Raw genomic sequence first — 18,036 nt, 5'->3', positions numbered from 1 at the left:
AAAATAAATCTGTAAATTCAAACACCTATATGATCTACTTAGGATCAGAGATGGCTTAAAAAAGATTTTAGTGTTTTTCCCACTGTTTTGTAGTCAATAATAATTAGTAGGTACCTCACGAATGACTTATTCTTGGAAATAAGTATCTATCTATACCTATAATATAATTTAAGTTTTCAATCATTTATTTTTTAGTAACCTGTTTAGCAGTTGTGGGGTCACTTGAACAATATGAACCTGTACTACGAGTATCTTTACCTGTCGAAGTACAATCAAGATACATAAACAACATAATCGAAGACTCACTTTCAAGACAAAAAAGACAAGCAAGGGCATTCTTCTCGAACAAAGGAAATGGAGGAAGTAATACTTCGCCAAATGCTATCAATATTTACAAAAATGACGATTATACAGGAAATGCTGATTTTGCATTCCCAGGACAAAGCTTCAGACCTGATAACTATCCCACAGTAGAAAATGAAAGCTATAACAACCAATTCGTTCAAACGAGCCCTAATTCAGGTTTAATCCAAGAAAATTTTAATAACCAACAAACAAACAATGTTCCTTGGCAAAACACAGACAATTGGCTGAATCCAAACTTCAATTATGAAGCTCGTAATCCCAACAGGTGGCAAAATCAAAATAACAATAACAATTGGAACTCTCAGCAAAATAACAATCAGGGTTGGGGTCAGGATACTGTTGCAAGTAGTACACCAGGATCTAATAATCGGGCAAGTCCTCCGAATGCCTGTCAGCTGGAATGTCGAAGATATGTAACAGGAGAGTACAATCCGATTTGTGGAAGCGATGGTGTGACATATCTAAACCCTGCACGATTTAAATGCGCTGTTAAGTGTGGAAAACGTAAGTCTGCTTATATTAAAAAATAAATGTATTAACTTAAAAGAATTTTGGCTGCTAATGTCATGAGCCTTAGTGACAAAGCACACTGCGAGTGACCGTGCGATGGAGCGATAGGAGTAATAGTGCCGTTAAAGCACCCTGCGCCCTGCGCGCATCGCACGGCTTCTGCAGTGAGCTCGGCCATTTATACGTTACTTCTGTTACGAGATTTGAAATTTTCTAGCGAATATGAGTTAAGTTGGTAAATTCTATAAATATTATCATCACTCAGTTTCCATTCCGATTTTGTTAAACATGAAATGGCTGTCATTTTTTTATGTTCATTGTTGTTTCTAACACTAATTTTGCTCACTGCTCCGGTGCATTAAGTTCATTTCGAGCACTGCAGGCCATAGTAGTGTTACACTCTATCTTAACTGGTTGTATTAATATTGTTAAATACAAAATATGGATTAAATCTAGTATAAAAAATTGTTAAATAACTGCATTAAATCATATAGGTACTGTAAAATTTGGGGTGTTCTGGGCGTCGATCATTAATTAGGCCAATTAATGATACCTACCTTAATTTAAAACACAAAAACCGATAATCATTAACGCAATTTGATAAGCATTTCATATAAGAATTATTAGTTAATTTAGTAGTTATTAGATAGGATGCCCATAGCTTAATTGGTAAAGATTTTTTTAGTAGGTATATTATCTGAGGTGTTTTCAAATTATGCATATTCTATACATTGTATGCAATATACACTAATTGCAATTAATTTATTATTTATTTTAAACATACCATAAGACATTAATAATTATACAGGTATTTTATTACCTTCAGTCTTGTGTAAGTGTTAATTTATTTTTAATCAAATTTTCCATGCCAATAATTAATTAACATAATATGAATTAATGATAATTGTATTAATTTATATTTTTCCAAAGATTATAATTTATCTTATTTATTAATTAATATTACAACTCTAATATAACATTTTAATCTTTTCTTTTCAGAAATTACTGGAAAATCTGACAGGACTTGTGGCTTGGGAGCGCCAGTTGCGTAGATGTGAAGCAAAAAATCCAAGACTACGTGAACCCCTCACAAATCTTGATACCAGCCTGAGATTAATACATGACATCTATTAATTATAATAGATAATATTTATTGTACACATTGCAAAACAACTGAATTCTACCAGATTAAATGTTAATTTTTGGTTTGAATCTGTTAGTCTATCGTAAAACATTATTTTAAACCATCAAAATTATATACTTAAGTAAGTAGAAAAGACCCTTATGATTATGAAATTATGAAATTAATTTGCATATTATGTATTTATTTATACTTCCACATTAATAATAAAAATCATTATTCATAAAATATAATATTTTTGCTTTTTGAACAATTTATGATAAGGGTCGTCTATACGTAGGTACACGATAGGATATTCAGTATTTTAAACCACCCAGCCCCCATAACCTCTTCTTCTTCTTCTTTCTTTGCCCATATCCGCCCCTTAGCTGGAGCATATGGACACCACGCGGCGCCTCCAAGAATCCCTGTCGCTCGCCAGTCTTCTTGCTTCGTTCCAGGTCAAACCAGCATCCCGTAGCTCCGCCGTATACACTCTGTAGACTGTATTTAGCGGCCTTCCAGGACGCCGGAATCCGGTCGGTTTGAAGAACAGGCAAGCCAGGTTAAAGTTCTCTTCTGGCATCCACAGCATGTAGCCGAGCCAGGTCCAACGTCGCCTCTTCACTTTCAGCGTGATGAGAGGCTGCTTGGTGCATTCTCTTATCTCCTCGTTGCTCATAAAGTCATACCACCGCACACCCAGTATTCGTCGCAAACATCTGTTTTCGAAGCTCAGTATACGGTTGCTCTGAGCCTTCTTCGTAAGGTGCCATGATTCGCTACCGTAAAGCAGCACCGTCAGAATGCAAGCGTCGATAGGCGGCATTTGGTTTTGACCGAGTACAATCGTGAGTCCCAGACATTTCGCATCGAGTTGAATGTTGCTCCAGCCATTCCCATTCGGATAGCGAGCTCTTTCTGCAAAATGCCATCTCCCGTGATGTGTACCCCCAGGTACTTGAAGCTGTCGATGCTCTTGATGTTTTGTCCATCGCTAATCAGAGGGAAATCTGGATCAGGACAGGTACTATTGCACAAGACGTTGGTTTTCTTCGCGTTGGTTTGAAAATCAACATAATCAAGGAGTTGTTATGCAACCTGTCGATTGTCTCTTGAATGCCCTCGATTGAGTTATCGAATAGGACAGCATCATCGGCGTATTCCATCACCTCACTTAGTCATAAAATCTTTTGCCACCGTCTCTAAATTATAAATATTTTTGTTCCCTCCCCCATTTATTAACCCTTAATTTCATGGTATTGCATTTCAGCAACAAACTGTATTTTTCTTTATATTTTATGTGAATAAAATTTTATTTAAAAACTTGCAGTTCTCTACAGTTCACAAAATAAGCTGGCAAAATAGTTATAGTTTTTATTCACAGATACCACTGTTAATTCATAATAATATTAAACATAAAATATGTGATAGATTAGAAAAGTAATATTATTGTAAATTAAAGTGTTGCCATATGGGTAAAAAATAAATTCGGTATGATACAATATACAAGATATTTATATTTTGTTGGTTTTATGACATCACATTCGTTACAACTCCTTCCCCCCCATATGCTCTTCATTATACTTATCAGCGCATTATAACAGATACCCTCTCTCTTCTTAGAGCATGATGTTGTATAATGTATAAATTGGTATTTTAGAGATATAGTTACCAATAAGTTCTTGCTAAATTTTGTAATAATATTTTTGATTTATATAATTTTATATAATTTCTTTTCTTAGTTTACACGAAGAAGTAATTATTGTTTCAAACTCTTCTAATAGAAAATATCAGTTTTGCACTTGTCATAAATTGATGACCACAAATATGTAGGTATGTAAAATGTTAATCTCTCCGAATAAAATGTAATATTTTCCATTATTTCTACAATAATTTATTAGGTAAGTCATAGACCTACCTATAAAAGTATTACAATTATCAATTTGTTGATTAGAATGAAAATAAATAATAAAGACTCTTATTTCTATGTCTCAAGGTGATATTGATCAATATTTTTTCATATGTAGTATATTTAGTTATTCTGAAATAAGTAGAACCTTACCTAATCTACTAGACACGTAGGGATTGCAATTTTCATTCACTCCAACCATGTCCGATCCTAATAGGATCATATGGGCCTCCACAGAGTGGAGGTTTGTATTAACAGATTATGTTTTTATGAGAAATGGATGTCAGCCACTTGCCTTACCTATTAGGTCCATACTCTAACTCATAAACAATATGTGTACTTGCCAGAGCCAGGATTCGAACCTGGGACGAAAAATACTAATACCGGTATTCGTGAAATATATGGAAAACAGAAGTATGTACCAATAAATATATTTATAAATCTCTTTAAAATATTAAAAGTATATATAGCACATGACATTGCTGGTTTTCAAGGACGTTGAAGAACAACAGAAGTAAACCAGACATCATGTAACCCGACAACAAAAATTACAGTACCTACTGTTAAACCTTTTATGTTCAATATGTAATACATTTTGTTTCGACTTTCAATAACGAATATAAATCGGAATGGTCTGATTTTAAAAACTGGTATCTTGGTATCGAAAATTACTGGGATACCGGTTTTGAAATACCGGTATTGCAATCCTTAAACACACGACATTCATTTTTTTATCTAGAGTCTTTAGTCTACTTCTGTAATGAAAATAGTATTAGAAATCTTGTGCATATTACGAGGAAAATTTATTAGCATTGGTTTATTATTATTAGTATTTAAGAACTTATTACTCAGGTACATAATTATTAATAGATATACGATAATGTTATATTTAGTATTATGGTGTATATAGGAGTTCGAGATAAAAATATTTAAAATAAAACTCCATTTTTTTATTTTTATAATTTTCCTTTTTATTGATTAGGTATCCATTATTAAATGCTTCTAAAAAATAACAGTAAAAAACTACATTAAATCTTTCTACAGAACTATAAAATACATGTTAATTATTAATAAATAAATATACACATTGTTTGTTCTGTATCTCTTTTAAATAAATAAATATTTCATTGTTACATTTAAACAATATGGACAATATGAGTTTTGTGTTCTAGACATGAAAAAAGGTTACCATGTAAAAAACTAAAAAAAAAATAATTAACCTGACACATAGCAGATGAATTATTAGTTTATACTGTATGCATTGTTTTTGTGGCACATTCAACATCAAGAATATTTATATCACATCGAGAGATTTTCACTTTTTAAAAATTGGTATGTTGCTGCCAAAAGTTGGTAAGTCAATAATTTTGGTATTTGGAGTTAACAACGGATTATGTGTCTATATAATTATAAATATGTATGCTAGAAAAAAATTCTACACCATCCAATATATAGAACATGCACATAAAGCACAAAGAAGTTAACATTATGTCTGATTTTAGAGGGCATGTCAAACTTCAAATTGAAATTGCTCCCCATAACATGATCTCATGACTTACCAACTTTTGCCAGTAACTTAAGTATTATAATGGTCCGAATTTATTGAATTTTTGACAATATCCAAATACACACAATATTATAAATATTCAATTGCAGTACTACGGGAATTAAACTGCCATTAAAATCATAAATGTTTATCGCATATTATCATGAAGGAATTGAAAATTTAAAGTGTTTTATCATTCAGAAGTAGATTAGTATATAAATAATTTTAAATACAATACATCCAATACAATAACTAATTTCTAAAACAATAAATTCAAGGCACTTCTTCATTTTAAAAATATATATTCTTTCAATATTATAATACAATATTTACACAGCACGGCATTGGTGGTTAATTGACTATTTTTACAGTGATTTTGTATAAGAATAAAAGAGAGTGAACCATAATTATCTGAATAACATGCAACTAATTCACTACGAGTAAATTTAGAAATTCAACAATGAATAACTAAATTCCTATCATTTCAAGCATTTCCCTTGAGACTCAAAATCTAATTAAACCTTACCGATGATTGATAGCATCCAATTAGAAGCAAAATCAATGTCACCCATCACGTTGGATAGTGTAGATTCATATGTTACGTTCACATCAAATCTATCTAAACGAAAATTTAACTGTCAAAACTAAATATGTACACAATATTTAGTTTCATAATAATTATTATAATCGTTGATTTCATTCAAATGTGAAATTTAACAGTTTTGTAGAATATTACTCTTGTTTCACGGTGAACAATTTTATAACACAAATAAGCGAGCTCACACACCAAAACTCGTCTCGTCTGCAATATGTCAAATACGTTGATGTGACGTCATCGTTATTCACAAAACACACATTGTCAAATGTAACTCCGCACATTGGTGGAATGCTGCTATTTAGTTTAAAAAAAAAACCTAACGCTGCTAGCAACAAATCGCATGCGTCTCGGAGTCAAAGCCGCCAGTACACATACGTACACCTACGAATTGGTCATTCCTACACCGGCTCGTCGGTCGCTGCATCCCATATATCCAGGTATCAAGAGGTTATGCGAAACTAGGCGCATATGTACGCGATCTTCATATGCAAAATCAGTGCGACATTCTTAAAAGGTATGATTAATGGCTGTGCGGAAAACGAGGCGAGATTAGATGTGCGAGCCGGCTAAGTCTGTTTGGGTAAATATGACAAGACGTAGTCACCTATTTTATTTATCCATTTATTATTAATTTGGTTCGAAATATTATTTATCATCTTTAATGCCTGGAAATATCTTGCATTACATTTAATTAATAACAATTCCAGGCTCTATGTTACGACGCTACTCCCTGGGTAAACGTCAGATTGTTTTATTATACACTTGAAAGTATCTAAATGCCATTTTTTGAGCATAGACAACCATGGCTATCCAGCTATTATAATCGTAGACAATAAAAATAACCGCTATTATAAGCGAAGACAATAATTACGGTCACAGAGAACAGTGAAATATTAATTAACTTAATACCTAATTAACAATACAATTATTATTACGTTGGCTAAAATACTTGTCGTTTATTTCTGTAATTGGGGCCCAAATCATGTCGCTGAAATGGATAGATGATATCCTCACTATGGGCTTATCTCTCCAAGAATGTAAGATACCTAATATCTCCTTTTATACAGATAACCAACTCGCCCTTCCATTCAAAGACTGGACTCAAGTTGAAGACCTCTATTTATGCGAATAGTCCCACAGACTAATGTTTTTCACCAGCCAACCCGACACTACTGTAAACTGCCCAGGTGCTGGAGTTTATTCTGCTGTTGACCACGATTCAGTCACACGAGCACTAGGTACGCCTTGCATGTCCTCGCCTACCACGAACGACCTCACCCACTTCTTCTTCCACACCGGTCACTCCGTTGACCTCCTTTGTGTCCGAGATGGACCAGGAAGTGGGTCCTCGGGCGTGTCGACACCCGAGTCCATACGAATGCGTAATCCTGCTCTGATCATCTGTTCCAAAGGCCTCCATTTCAGCGTGAAAACAGGCTGGAATCAAAACAATATTCCACTTTAGTAAACTGAATTTATTCCTTGGGAAACACGGGCATTGTCAAAACGTTCGATTAATTTATATAAATTATATTTGGTGATTAAATTATTACCTTGTGACGTATGTATTAGTTTATAATAGACTACCTTAAAATTGATATTTTGATTACACAAAAGTGTCAAAATTACAAAAACATTCAACATTCTTAACATTTATCTTTTTATTTATGATTTTGAATATATCAATGTCAGTTGCATACGGGAAAAGCAGTAATTAATAATTATTCTTAGGTACCTACTGTTTTTTAACAATATGATCCGCAATAAAACTAAATAAGTTATAAGAATACAATTAGGTATGCATATTTTTGAAAAATGCAATATATTTTTATGCAACGATATTTTCTTCAAAAGATAATATTGGAATGACATTTATATTTATTTTGTATATAGGAGTTACCTTGCAGGCACTTAACTCTTCCTAATAATATTTGCATAGGTATTATGATTTTTTTCTTTTTCTCTGTTTCTCCAGATGGTGCAACGTATGCTTGTAGTTCTGGTAGGTATTATGTAAGGAGAGAAGTGTTAGACAAAAACTTCATATTATACTCTTCAGAATCGATATCAAATGAAGTTTTGTAGGTAAGTTATTGCCTCTGACGGCTTCGACAATTGTTTCACGCAAAAGGTTTTCTTCTGAATGTGTGAGTTTATGAGTTCTTAAACAACGTACCGACATACATATCTGTTTACATTTATATTTAAATTCATCACGTTTATGAGTTTTTAAATGACATATTTGTTTACATTTAAAATGAAATAGATCACACGCAAATGGTTTTTCTCATGTTTCGTTTTATGAACTTTAAGATAATGTTGTGCCGAGGCTCCGTATAGGTAGTCAATTTATTTAAAAGGTTATTCACCATTAAGTATCTTTACATGTGTTTGACGATTACTCCGTCGCGAGCATCCAATTGAACATGCATTGCATTTATAAGATTTTTCACGAGTATGTTCTATATATGTATATATTCATTTCATGTGTTTTAAGACAACTAAGTCGCACGGATTTATATGAATATACATCGCATTTTAAAGGTTTTTTACCAGAATTGGTCATTTGTTTGTTTTTAAGATGACTAAGTTGCGAGCATCTATATGAGCATACATTGCATTTATAAGGTTTTTCACCAGTCACCAAAAATGCCGGCGCAGCTTAAGAGTTGGCCTATTGCGTCAAGGGTCTAAGGTTCTAATCCTCGGTCTAGCAAATACGCATATTATTCGCGAGAATCTATATGAACATACATTGCATTTATTAGATTTTCTTCAGAATGCGTCATTGTGTCTTTAAAATTTAATTCGCGAGCATCTATATGAACACAAATCGCATTTGTGAGGGTGTGCACCAGTATTAATTGTCATTCAACATATTTTAAGACTACAAGGTGTTTTAAATGACATATTTGATTACATTTCAAATCACAATCATCACACGCAACTGGTTTTTCTACTGAATGTGTAAGTTTATGAGTTCTTAAACAACGTATTCAATACATTGCTGCCAAAAGTTAGTAAGTCGATAGTTTAGGTATTTTGAGCTTACCACGGATAAGATGTCTTTACTTATATACGTTTGCTAGAAAAAAAAATCAAGATCATCCGATTTTTAGAACATTGTATTTTTAGCTATTCATTATGTTGATAAAAATACGTAACTCTTGATTTTTCAATTTCCCAACATCAAAAGACTGTAGAGATGTTTACAGTATATAGAATAATGTAATTACATTATTTACAACAGAAGGTATATCGAAGAAATATCAGAAACATTATCAAATTACATAAACTTATTCAATGAAAGAACTTAAAGTTCTAATGTGTAAGTTCATAATATGAACTTACACATTCAGGAGAAGACCCATTTGCGTGTGATGAATGTGATTTCCAATATAATCAAATATGTAATTTAAAAGTACCTAGTAAGCTTAAAACATATTATGGAATGGCAATACTGATAAAAAAACCTTATAAATGCGAATAATGTTCATGTAGATGCTCGCAAATTAGTTGTCTTCCCCTCTCTTCCATCAATAAACGTACAATATCATAGATAAATTATTTCTCATACCTTATTGAATCCCGTTCACGAGAATTCTCTCTCACTCTGGAGATGGTTGGATTGATAGTTATTAACTGAAATTGGTACTCATAATCCGGCATTGTTACTTGCATACTTATTATTATTCTGCCGATAAGTTGCCATTTTTGACAGCTTGCAATACTGTTCTATATTGATAGGTTGGCCCATAGACTAAGGTTGGCCTCCGCCACGACGTGAAGTTATCGGCAGAATATTATAATATATAAAATGTATCCCTTCGCCGGCCACGGCCGATTAATAACGATTGATCGTTTCAATAATAATATATAGTAATATTTTGTTATCATGTCGAAGCGTAATGAAATATGCAAGTTCCTATTTCTTTCGAGCGTTGATTATATTTTGGCTTTTATTTCTTTTTAAATAAAGCTACGTCTTTTTCAACCTTGTAAATGGCTAATTTTGAAACAATAATAATTAATGTCGTCCACGAAAGCCGACGATAAGCGCGGTTGCAATGCAGATACGTTTCATAAAACACTTATTTACATATTCCAAAGTTTTTTCGTCGGCCTTCAAGACAAGTAATAAGATAGTAGTTATAATATATTAAGTTGTAGTCTACCCCTAGGTTGAAAGCATAACCGAGAAAATTAAGATTTAAAAAAATTACGAGGTTAGTTTGGTATATGTAATATGAAAACACGCTTCATGAATATTTATGATAGGTATATTATGCCGAAAGGTAAGTTTTAAGTAGGAAAAGTGGCATTTTAATGAAAACCAGTGACGTTTAATTTCAATCAGTGCTAGCCGTTTTATCGAGGCTATTTGACCGGGCCATTTGTTTGTGGAGGCGAAATGTTTTTGGGGCTCATAAACTGGAGCCTGTTTTATTTATTATACATTTAATTAAATGAATACAAATACGGAATACTGACTATGGATAAATATTATTATCTTATAAAAACAATCACTAATCAAAGAGTAAATAAATGCCATTCAATGGCTCATTTCATCTCACTCGTATTTCTTATTTTATTGATTAAATTTGAGTCGGAATAATCTGAAATAATAACAATATCGTTTAGTTAACACGGCTAAATTATCTATAACGTTATTTTGAAAAATTTTCCTTATTTTCGCATACTTACCTACCTATTTGAAGCGTTTTTATATGAAGGTTTAAGCACGAGTGTCTTTGTGTCGAAGGTTACTTTATAATTATTTAAATTTTATGAAATGCATTGGCGAACTCTAATATGCTATACTGATTTTTGTAATCTATTTTTCATTGTAAAAGATTTTTATATATGTAGTTATAATAGCGTGTTAACCATATAATAGCATTTTTTCAAAGATTGTCTATGCTCAAAAAGTGTCACTTAGATGCTTTCAAATATTGAAGAAAAAAATCTGACGTTTACCCAGGGAGTAGCGTCGTAACATAGAGCCCAATTCCATTACAAACGTTGAAATGGGTCTCTAAAAAATTTTGAATTTGGTGGATAAATATCATAAAGCATGTTGTTATAATTCTTATATGGTATCACAATATTACACATTGCTCTTTTTCAATAATTGTCTGTTAGGAATATTTTTTATAGTCTTCTTCATAACTAGTCACTGCGGAACGGTGATTTTTTGTTTCTGCTTCTTTAGGAACTCTCTCGCTTGCTTATCACCAGCTCTGTTCTCCAGTGACTTGACGGCATCTCCCTCTGTAAAAAATTAAAAGAAAAAATATTCAATAATATGTGTACAGTCTCTTTGCATAGATGACATGTTATTAAAATAGTCAAAACGTGACATCACTTTCTGTGATCAAAATTGTTGCCATTTTTTAAATTACACTTTTCCATAAAATTTTTAAATATTTTGATGATTATGATTATGATACAAGTATGTAAACTACACAATAAATCAAATAATCGTATTTAATATTCAATAATTATTGAATGGTTACTTTATCAGTCGTTCATCATAAATTTTATTTATTTTTGAAATTGCAACACATTCTCATAAAAGAAAAAAAACATAAAAACAACAACTCCTAAAGTTTTAAAGCCGAAGGTGTGTTGACCATATAGCAATGGCGAAGAGTGGCGGTAGGCTGTTAAGATCCACCATAAATAGTGCACATTAAACTTTGTCAGTCATACGTATTTGTTTTCATTGAAATAAGCTGACTATGGTTTAGTTTAGACAGGTTTTAATTGATTTTTAAAAACTAATAAGCACCATCTGTAAATTATTGTAGTCTTATTGTAGTCTTAGTTCAACAAAAACAAATAGTATGACTAACAAAGTTTAATGTGCACTATTTATTTCCGACCATGTCCGATCTTAATAGGATGATATGGACCTCCACAGAGTGGAGGTTTCTATTAACAGATTTTTGTTTTTACGAGAAATGGGTGTCACTTGCTTAACCTATTAGGTCCATACTCTGACTCATACACAAATTGAAAAATAATATGTGTACTTGCCAGACCCAGGATTCGAACCTGGGACCCACGACGCTTAAATCGTGTCTTAATAGCCTATCTCCACCCCTTGCTACTGCCATATAGCATCCTCAGGGTGCAGTAAGTCAAACGACAGAGAATTTGGAAGTCACCGCTTGATAGTCATAATGTGGCAGCCAATATAGATAAAGTGTTATCAATGCTTACCCAGTTTCGTCGGTCTGGATAATTTGAGGTGAACTTGTGGTAGGCTCGCCATGTCACTGGTGGTCGCAGGTACATCTTTGAAATGTACAAATGCTTCTGCAACGTATTGGTTCGACATGCCGAACATATCTTTGTCTTTTACATTGAATACTATTAAGCCATTTGAACACTTTCGTTGCTCTGGTGTTAAAATTCTAGAAAAAAACATAATAGATTAGTAGGTAAATCACTACTGGAAACAGTCAAGTATACCTAAATCAAATGAGTTTCAAAGAATCACTAAATACACATCAGTTGAAAGAACAGTTTCCCACTAGTAAGATAACCAACAATAATTTTATTATTAAAAGTTTACGACCACATAAATTAAGTTGCATCATGTAGCTTTTGAATAAATAATATTTTAATGATGTCAGTTAATGTGTCAAAACACAATATATACTCACATTGTAAACACTTCATCATATAAGGGGAATAAGTTCTTATTATGCGTCTGTGTTTTGGGTCGAATAGTCCCTGCAAATAGGTCTTCTGGGAGCAAGTTTATTCTTACAAAAGAGTCTATGCTACCTGCAAACAAAATCATAGAACAACTTAATATCATTAATACAACATGCACGGTTATTCTAACATATCACTTAACTCCAAAAGCAATAAAAAAAAGTGATAAATCTGATAGTTATGTCATATTCTAAGTGTGAGGCCTCAGTGCCAGCGTTCAGCGCAGCGTTGAGCGTTTTGCGTAACTCAAACGTATAACCGTATAAATGTATAACCAAAAAAAGACATTGTCTACGAACATTTTCACACACGGTTATACGTTTGAGTTTCGTGAAACACTCAACGCTGCGCCGAACGCTGCCACTCAGGACGTACACTAAGAGTTAATCATCCTGGGATATGAACTGTCAGGTGTGAGGTGTTTTAATGCGATCATGCTACCTAAGATATAAAGATGGCAATTACATCACAAGACGCGGCACGGCGATTTTGAAAAATAATACTAGCCTTCGCGACGCCAGTGTCACTGCGCATGAGCCACGCCATAATTGGTGTGGTTGTGAAATGTCATTGATTAGTTATCAATATGAAATATTTTGAATAAATTGAAAAGGCAACCTTTGTACAATCTAGAATATACAATTTACTATACATTATAAATGCCATATAAAAACTAATCGAGATATAGCACATAATATATAATTTTTAACACACATATAAGTGACATAATAATAAGTAATATAAAAAATGTCAGTGGCATTGCACATGCGCAGCGACACTCTGCAATGGCTGTTAACTGTTAACTTGTAATTTAGATAACCGCCTTGTATACAGAATTGGCTCGAGTGATATCGGTGTTATTTCAGATCAAGAAAAATAGCGGAAATGTGTTATCATACCCCGTTTGCACGTTCATGGATTTACTGCTGACAGTAAGTATTATCGCAGCCATAACAAGAAAATGCACATATAAACAGATATTATCATGCAAGTTGCAAGATTGCATGCATGAATCAAAAAAGTTCAGAAGCTTCTGAATTTTAACGCAATAATTGATACTTGTATGGCGGTGCACAAACGCATTAAAAAGATAGTAGTGAACCTGCCGGAAGAAATACAAATTACACCACATAGTATAATATTTTGACATTTACCGATTATCTACGAATTTGTCCGAACCTGTCTGAATCTGTCAAATAGCACCATACGATGACAACATCGCGTTTCACTTACACTTGAAGAGTGAGATTGGAGAGACAGTCAGCAGTTTACGTGTAAACAGTTATTATAGCGATAGTTTAAAATACACAACATTGGTGCAAGTAAATCCATGCACGTGTACATCAGCGCTATAATGCTAACTAGTTAGAATAGCCCTGGAGATTGATGAAATAGTTATTATCCAATGATATGAAAATGTAAAATTAAACACAGAATGGTTTGTGGCCTACAAGCTGTCTATCTGAATCAAGAATACAAGTTTATTGACAACTCTGACTAGGTTAAACAAGTATTTAAAAATTGTACAAAAAGTAACAAAGTTAGTTACTGGCTTTGCTTTACAATTAAAATAAGTAAATATTCCAATCAATATTTATGATGTAATTGATCAATCCTTGTAAATAAAAACATTGTGAAGATTGTCAGTACTGCAGATGAATTTATTATTTACCATTTGAATCCATCGGCATCAAATTTCTGGCATTCATAACCTCAATCTTGATGGAAGAATCCGTAAACAAGGCGCGCACTGACAGCATTCCGAAAGGCGCTTCTGTCAATTTTTGCTGTTCCTCCCACCTCTCCAAGAAGAACTGGTGTATGAGATCGGTTGTTTCGAAGCCGTGCAGTGTCAGCAAATACTCCACTTTCTGAAGCGTTTCATTAGAGCTGGAATCTGTGTTGTCTTGTTTGAAGGACGCGACCATTACTTTAAGTGTATCGTGTAAGTTGGAGTAGAATGATGGAGGTCGTCTTTTCTGCAAGCAATTCAAATGTAATATTTCATTATACACAATTTCTAGGAGTTATTTATGTCATGTTATGCTGTCTGTCGTATTTCACAAAATATTTTAACCTAATTAATGAGAATAAGTTCAATGAAAACAAATACTTATGACTGACATAGTTTAGTGTGCACGATTTATGTTGGATCTTAACAGCCTACCTCCACCCTTCACCTCTTCTCAGTCAAAAATACATTTGTAAGAAGATATGGAACCATTTGAACTGTGATACTTTTACAGGATTCTGGTTTCAGTATGGAGTTCTCCAAATTAAGAAGTGAATGTTCTTGTAAGTACAGGGTTCAAAATGATTGTGAAACCTGTTCTATTAACAGCTCTGTACAGGATTCAATAGCGTTGTGAAAAGTGACCATATTTTAATAAACTTTAAAGGTTCAAATACATTATCATCACGTTATGTGCTGTCACGGCGAAAAAATGGTTTCATCATTCTGCAGAAAATTTGAATGATCACTATCTTTATTTTGAATTATTATGCATCATTCATGCTAATTTCAATAAATTTTAACAGTTTCTACTTGTATGTACTTTAAAATAATTTTCGATATAGCATCTATACATAATATTTTAAACAGAAGCCAATCAGGCAGTCATAGATAATAGACGTAAACACCAGACATAGATAATAATTTGATAGAAAATCCACAGGGGACGAAACAAGGAATGACGCGAGTCGAAAATGTGTAGGGCTGCAGATAATAGAAAAAAACCTTCACTGACTAGTGCGGTTCATGATGAAGCACGATATGCGTGAGGTGACCTCATTGTTGTTATGGCAATTTCGGCTGATTTTGCTAACTGATAATGTTAGTTTAAAAGTCCAAAATGTGCTACGGGATGGAAGCATCAGCCTCATAACATTTTAAATACCAAGAAAAACGACACTACACTTTTTTCCTGTAAAGGCAGCTTACTGTAATAGCATGTGATAGCAAATAACATGATCATAATGTATTTGAACCTTAACCCACATTATTAAATTTGATATCAGAGAAATATACAGATATAAAAATACTATTCATTTTCTTTTTTTTTAATAAGATTTCTAATAATAAAACTCACTTCGAGATTATCCTTAACTAACTGGTAAAGTAATAGACTAAGTTGGTCCCATATAACATCGAGGGTTCTAGTGAAGTTCTCTTGGTTGAGATTTTCGTGTAACATGTCCAGATTCTCTTCAAGATAAAGCATTACACGGTTCATACTATTGGAATCCTGGTGTAGTAATTCGGCACCTTCCAAGAGAAACCGCGAGATTGAAGGAATCATCTGAGAATAGAGAGAAACAAATGAAATTTAGCCAGATATACCATTGCAAGCTTATAAGGATATTTTAACTGAATCAAAACCAAACAGATTGTATTTGAAATGACAATAACTAATTTTTAACCATAAGAATTAATTACATTACAATTAGAAATAATTTACAAACCTTTTTCACTACTTTTTCTAATAATTCAATAATTTTATTTCTAACGGTATCTATAGCATTCTCCACAACATTTGTCAAAGTCTCCTTACACCTGGAACAAACAAAAAAATATTAAACCAACATGTATATATTACGTCTTTATATGTAATCATAATACTGTATTGACCCATGAATTGTTTAACCTTACCAACCAATGACATATTAAATGGACAACTCACTTCATACCCGGCGCGCACGAGAAATTGTGCATGAAAGTCATTCAAAGATGTATAGGTAGATGTCACGTGACCATATGACGTTCCGTTTCCATTATGCGATACAAGCTTCGAGAATTTATAGTAATATCACCTTTATTGTAATGGCGTATTAGTGTCATGACTCATTGCGTTAGAAACAGATTCTCGGTTACTTACGACTTCTCGGAGATTAGACGCAAGTGAGCCCAGCGCATCACAGGCGACTGTCCAATGGTTTCTGTCATTCAATTGCATTGAATAAACATTATCTTAAAATGGCATTTTATAAATAATAAATAATACTAACACATGAAAAGTGATGTCCCATCTTTCTTGGAGTGTTTAGTAGATTTTTTTTACAATTTTTAACTAGGCACATTGGCATTTTGTAACACAATAATAACGGTGGAGTCGAAACCCGGCAGTCAGAAATTTTGTATGGGCAGACCCAGCGGTGTCGCCAGACCGCTTGCAAGCAGAATGTTCATTTGAGCATAGGACACCCATATTAAAATATGAATTTCGCCATCCGTCAGACCCGACACAAAGTGAGTGTCATTTTATTTTCTAGATGCTTCGTCCATATTAATGTCATTGTTACCAACTGTTAAAAGGCGAAATTGCACAAGTGATATTTTGCATTTTTTCGTTATTTTACCCTCTTATGTTTTTTATTTAATATATTAAATAACAATTCACATGATTTCAAATTCAAAGTGGTATAAAATGTTAGGCTTTAAAAGGCATATTAGTTAAACAAACCTACTTACTGGTTATTAAGTTATTGTAAAAATAAACATATTATCATTTATAAGTAAGTAAAAATCATAAGTTCTATCATACCTTTCAGCTTCCACTGGACTTCTCAATTCGGCGAGTTTATTTACGATATCGTCCATTCCTAGTTCACCAACAAACGGCTGCAAACTCTGTCTAACGTAATCGATATTGTTAATGGCTAAGCACCACTCATTGGTGATGAAGAACTTGGTCTCGTAAACAGTTGACACTTCTCCCATTCCGTCCACCCGAGCTGACATGTTGTCCGCGTAGAACACACAGCACCGACAGATATCCTGAACAGAGAAACAAAAATTCACCTAAAATGCCATGTGAATGCAAGAGAAAAATCATTGAAAGTTTAATAAATGTCACAGACCATCAAAATTTTCATTTGAACACGCTGCACGCCTCGTGACCATTCTGCTATAGAAAGTGTAGGAACCACTCGATGGTGAGCACGCTTAATAGTGTTTAATATTTTGATTGTATGTCTTCTTTATTGATTCTACAATATTCCAAGTAAAAGCTTAGAATAGCAAAATCATTATGGCTTTTCATCAATATTGAAAAATGCGTTAAATAGAAAAAAGTTCAGGAGTGCCAATTAATTTTAATGTTCAACTTCTTAATAGGTAGCTACTGAGGATTTTTTATTTCAGTATAGTATTTAGTAAGATCAATACAATCGAAAAAAAATTAACGAATATATAATATTTTGGTGATCCTGCGACTAGACCAGAGGTCAGCAAATCGCGGCTCGCGTGCCACATGCGGCTC

At 33.1% G+C, this 18,036-nt stretch overlaps 1 protein-coding gene across 2 annotated transcripts in view; it reads right to left on the bottom strand.

The window, feature by feature from the left end:
* Positions 1 to 8,013: 8,013 nt before the first annotated feature.
* Positions 8,014 to 18,036, bottom strand: part of stac (C2 and C2B_Munc13-like domain-containing protein staccato) — a 111,415-nt gene continuing 101,392 nt past the window's right edge. For both annotated transcript variants that reach the window (XM_085942166.1, XM_085942167.1), the window contains exons 10-16: positions 17,320 to 17,552; positions 16,241 to 16,331; positions 15,868 to 16,077; positions 14,451 to 14,757; positions 12,724 to 12,847; positions 12,278 to 12,471; positions 8,014 to 11,323 (exon numbers count right to left, since the gene is read on the bottom strand). In XM_085942166.1, the coding sequence (XP_085798292.1) occupies positions 11,226 to 11,323; positions 12,278 to 12,471; positions 12,724 to 12,847; positions 14,451 to 14,757; positions 15,868 to 16,077; positions 16,241 to 16,331; positions 17,320 to 17,552 (1,257 nt within the window). In that variant the 3' untranslated portion in view covers positions 8,014 to 11,225. The remainder of the gene's footprint in view (positions 11,324 to 12,277; positions 12,472 to 12,723; positions 12,848 to 14,450; positions 14,758 to 15,867; positions 16,078 to 16,240; positions 16,332 to 17,319; positions 17,553 to 18,036) is intronic.

The sequence above is a fragment of the Rhyacophila brunnea genome, unplaced genomic scaffold, assembly GCF_057557595.1.
Source record: "Rhyacophila brunnea isolate RB1 unplaced genomic scaffold, BYU_Rbru_1.0 scaffold_14, whole genome shotgun sequence".
In the NCBI taxonomy this organism is placed as follows: Eukaryota; Metazoa; Arthropoda; class Insecta; order Trichoptera; family Rhyacophilidae; genus Rhyacophila; species Rhyacophila brunnea.
Note: the sequence above shows the minus strand (reverse complement) of the source record. Positions and strands in the feature narration are given on the sequence as shown.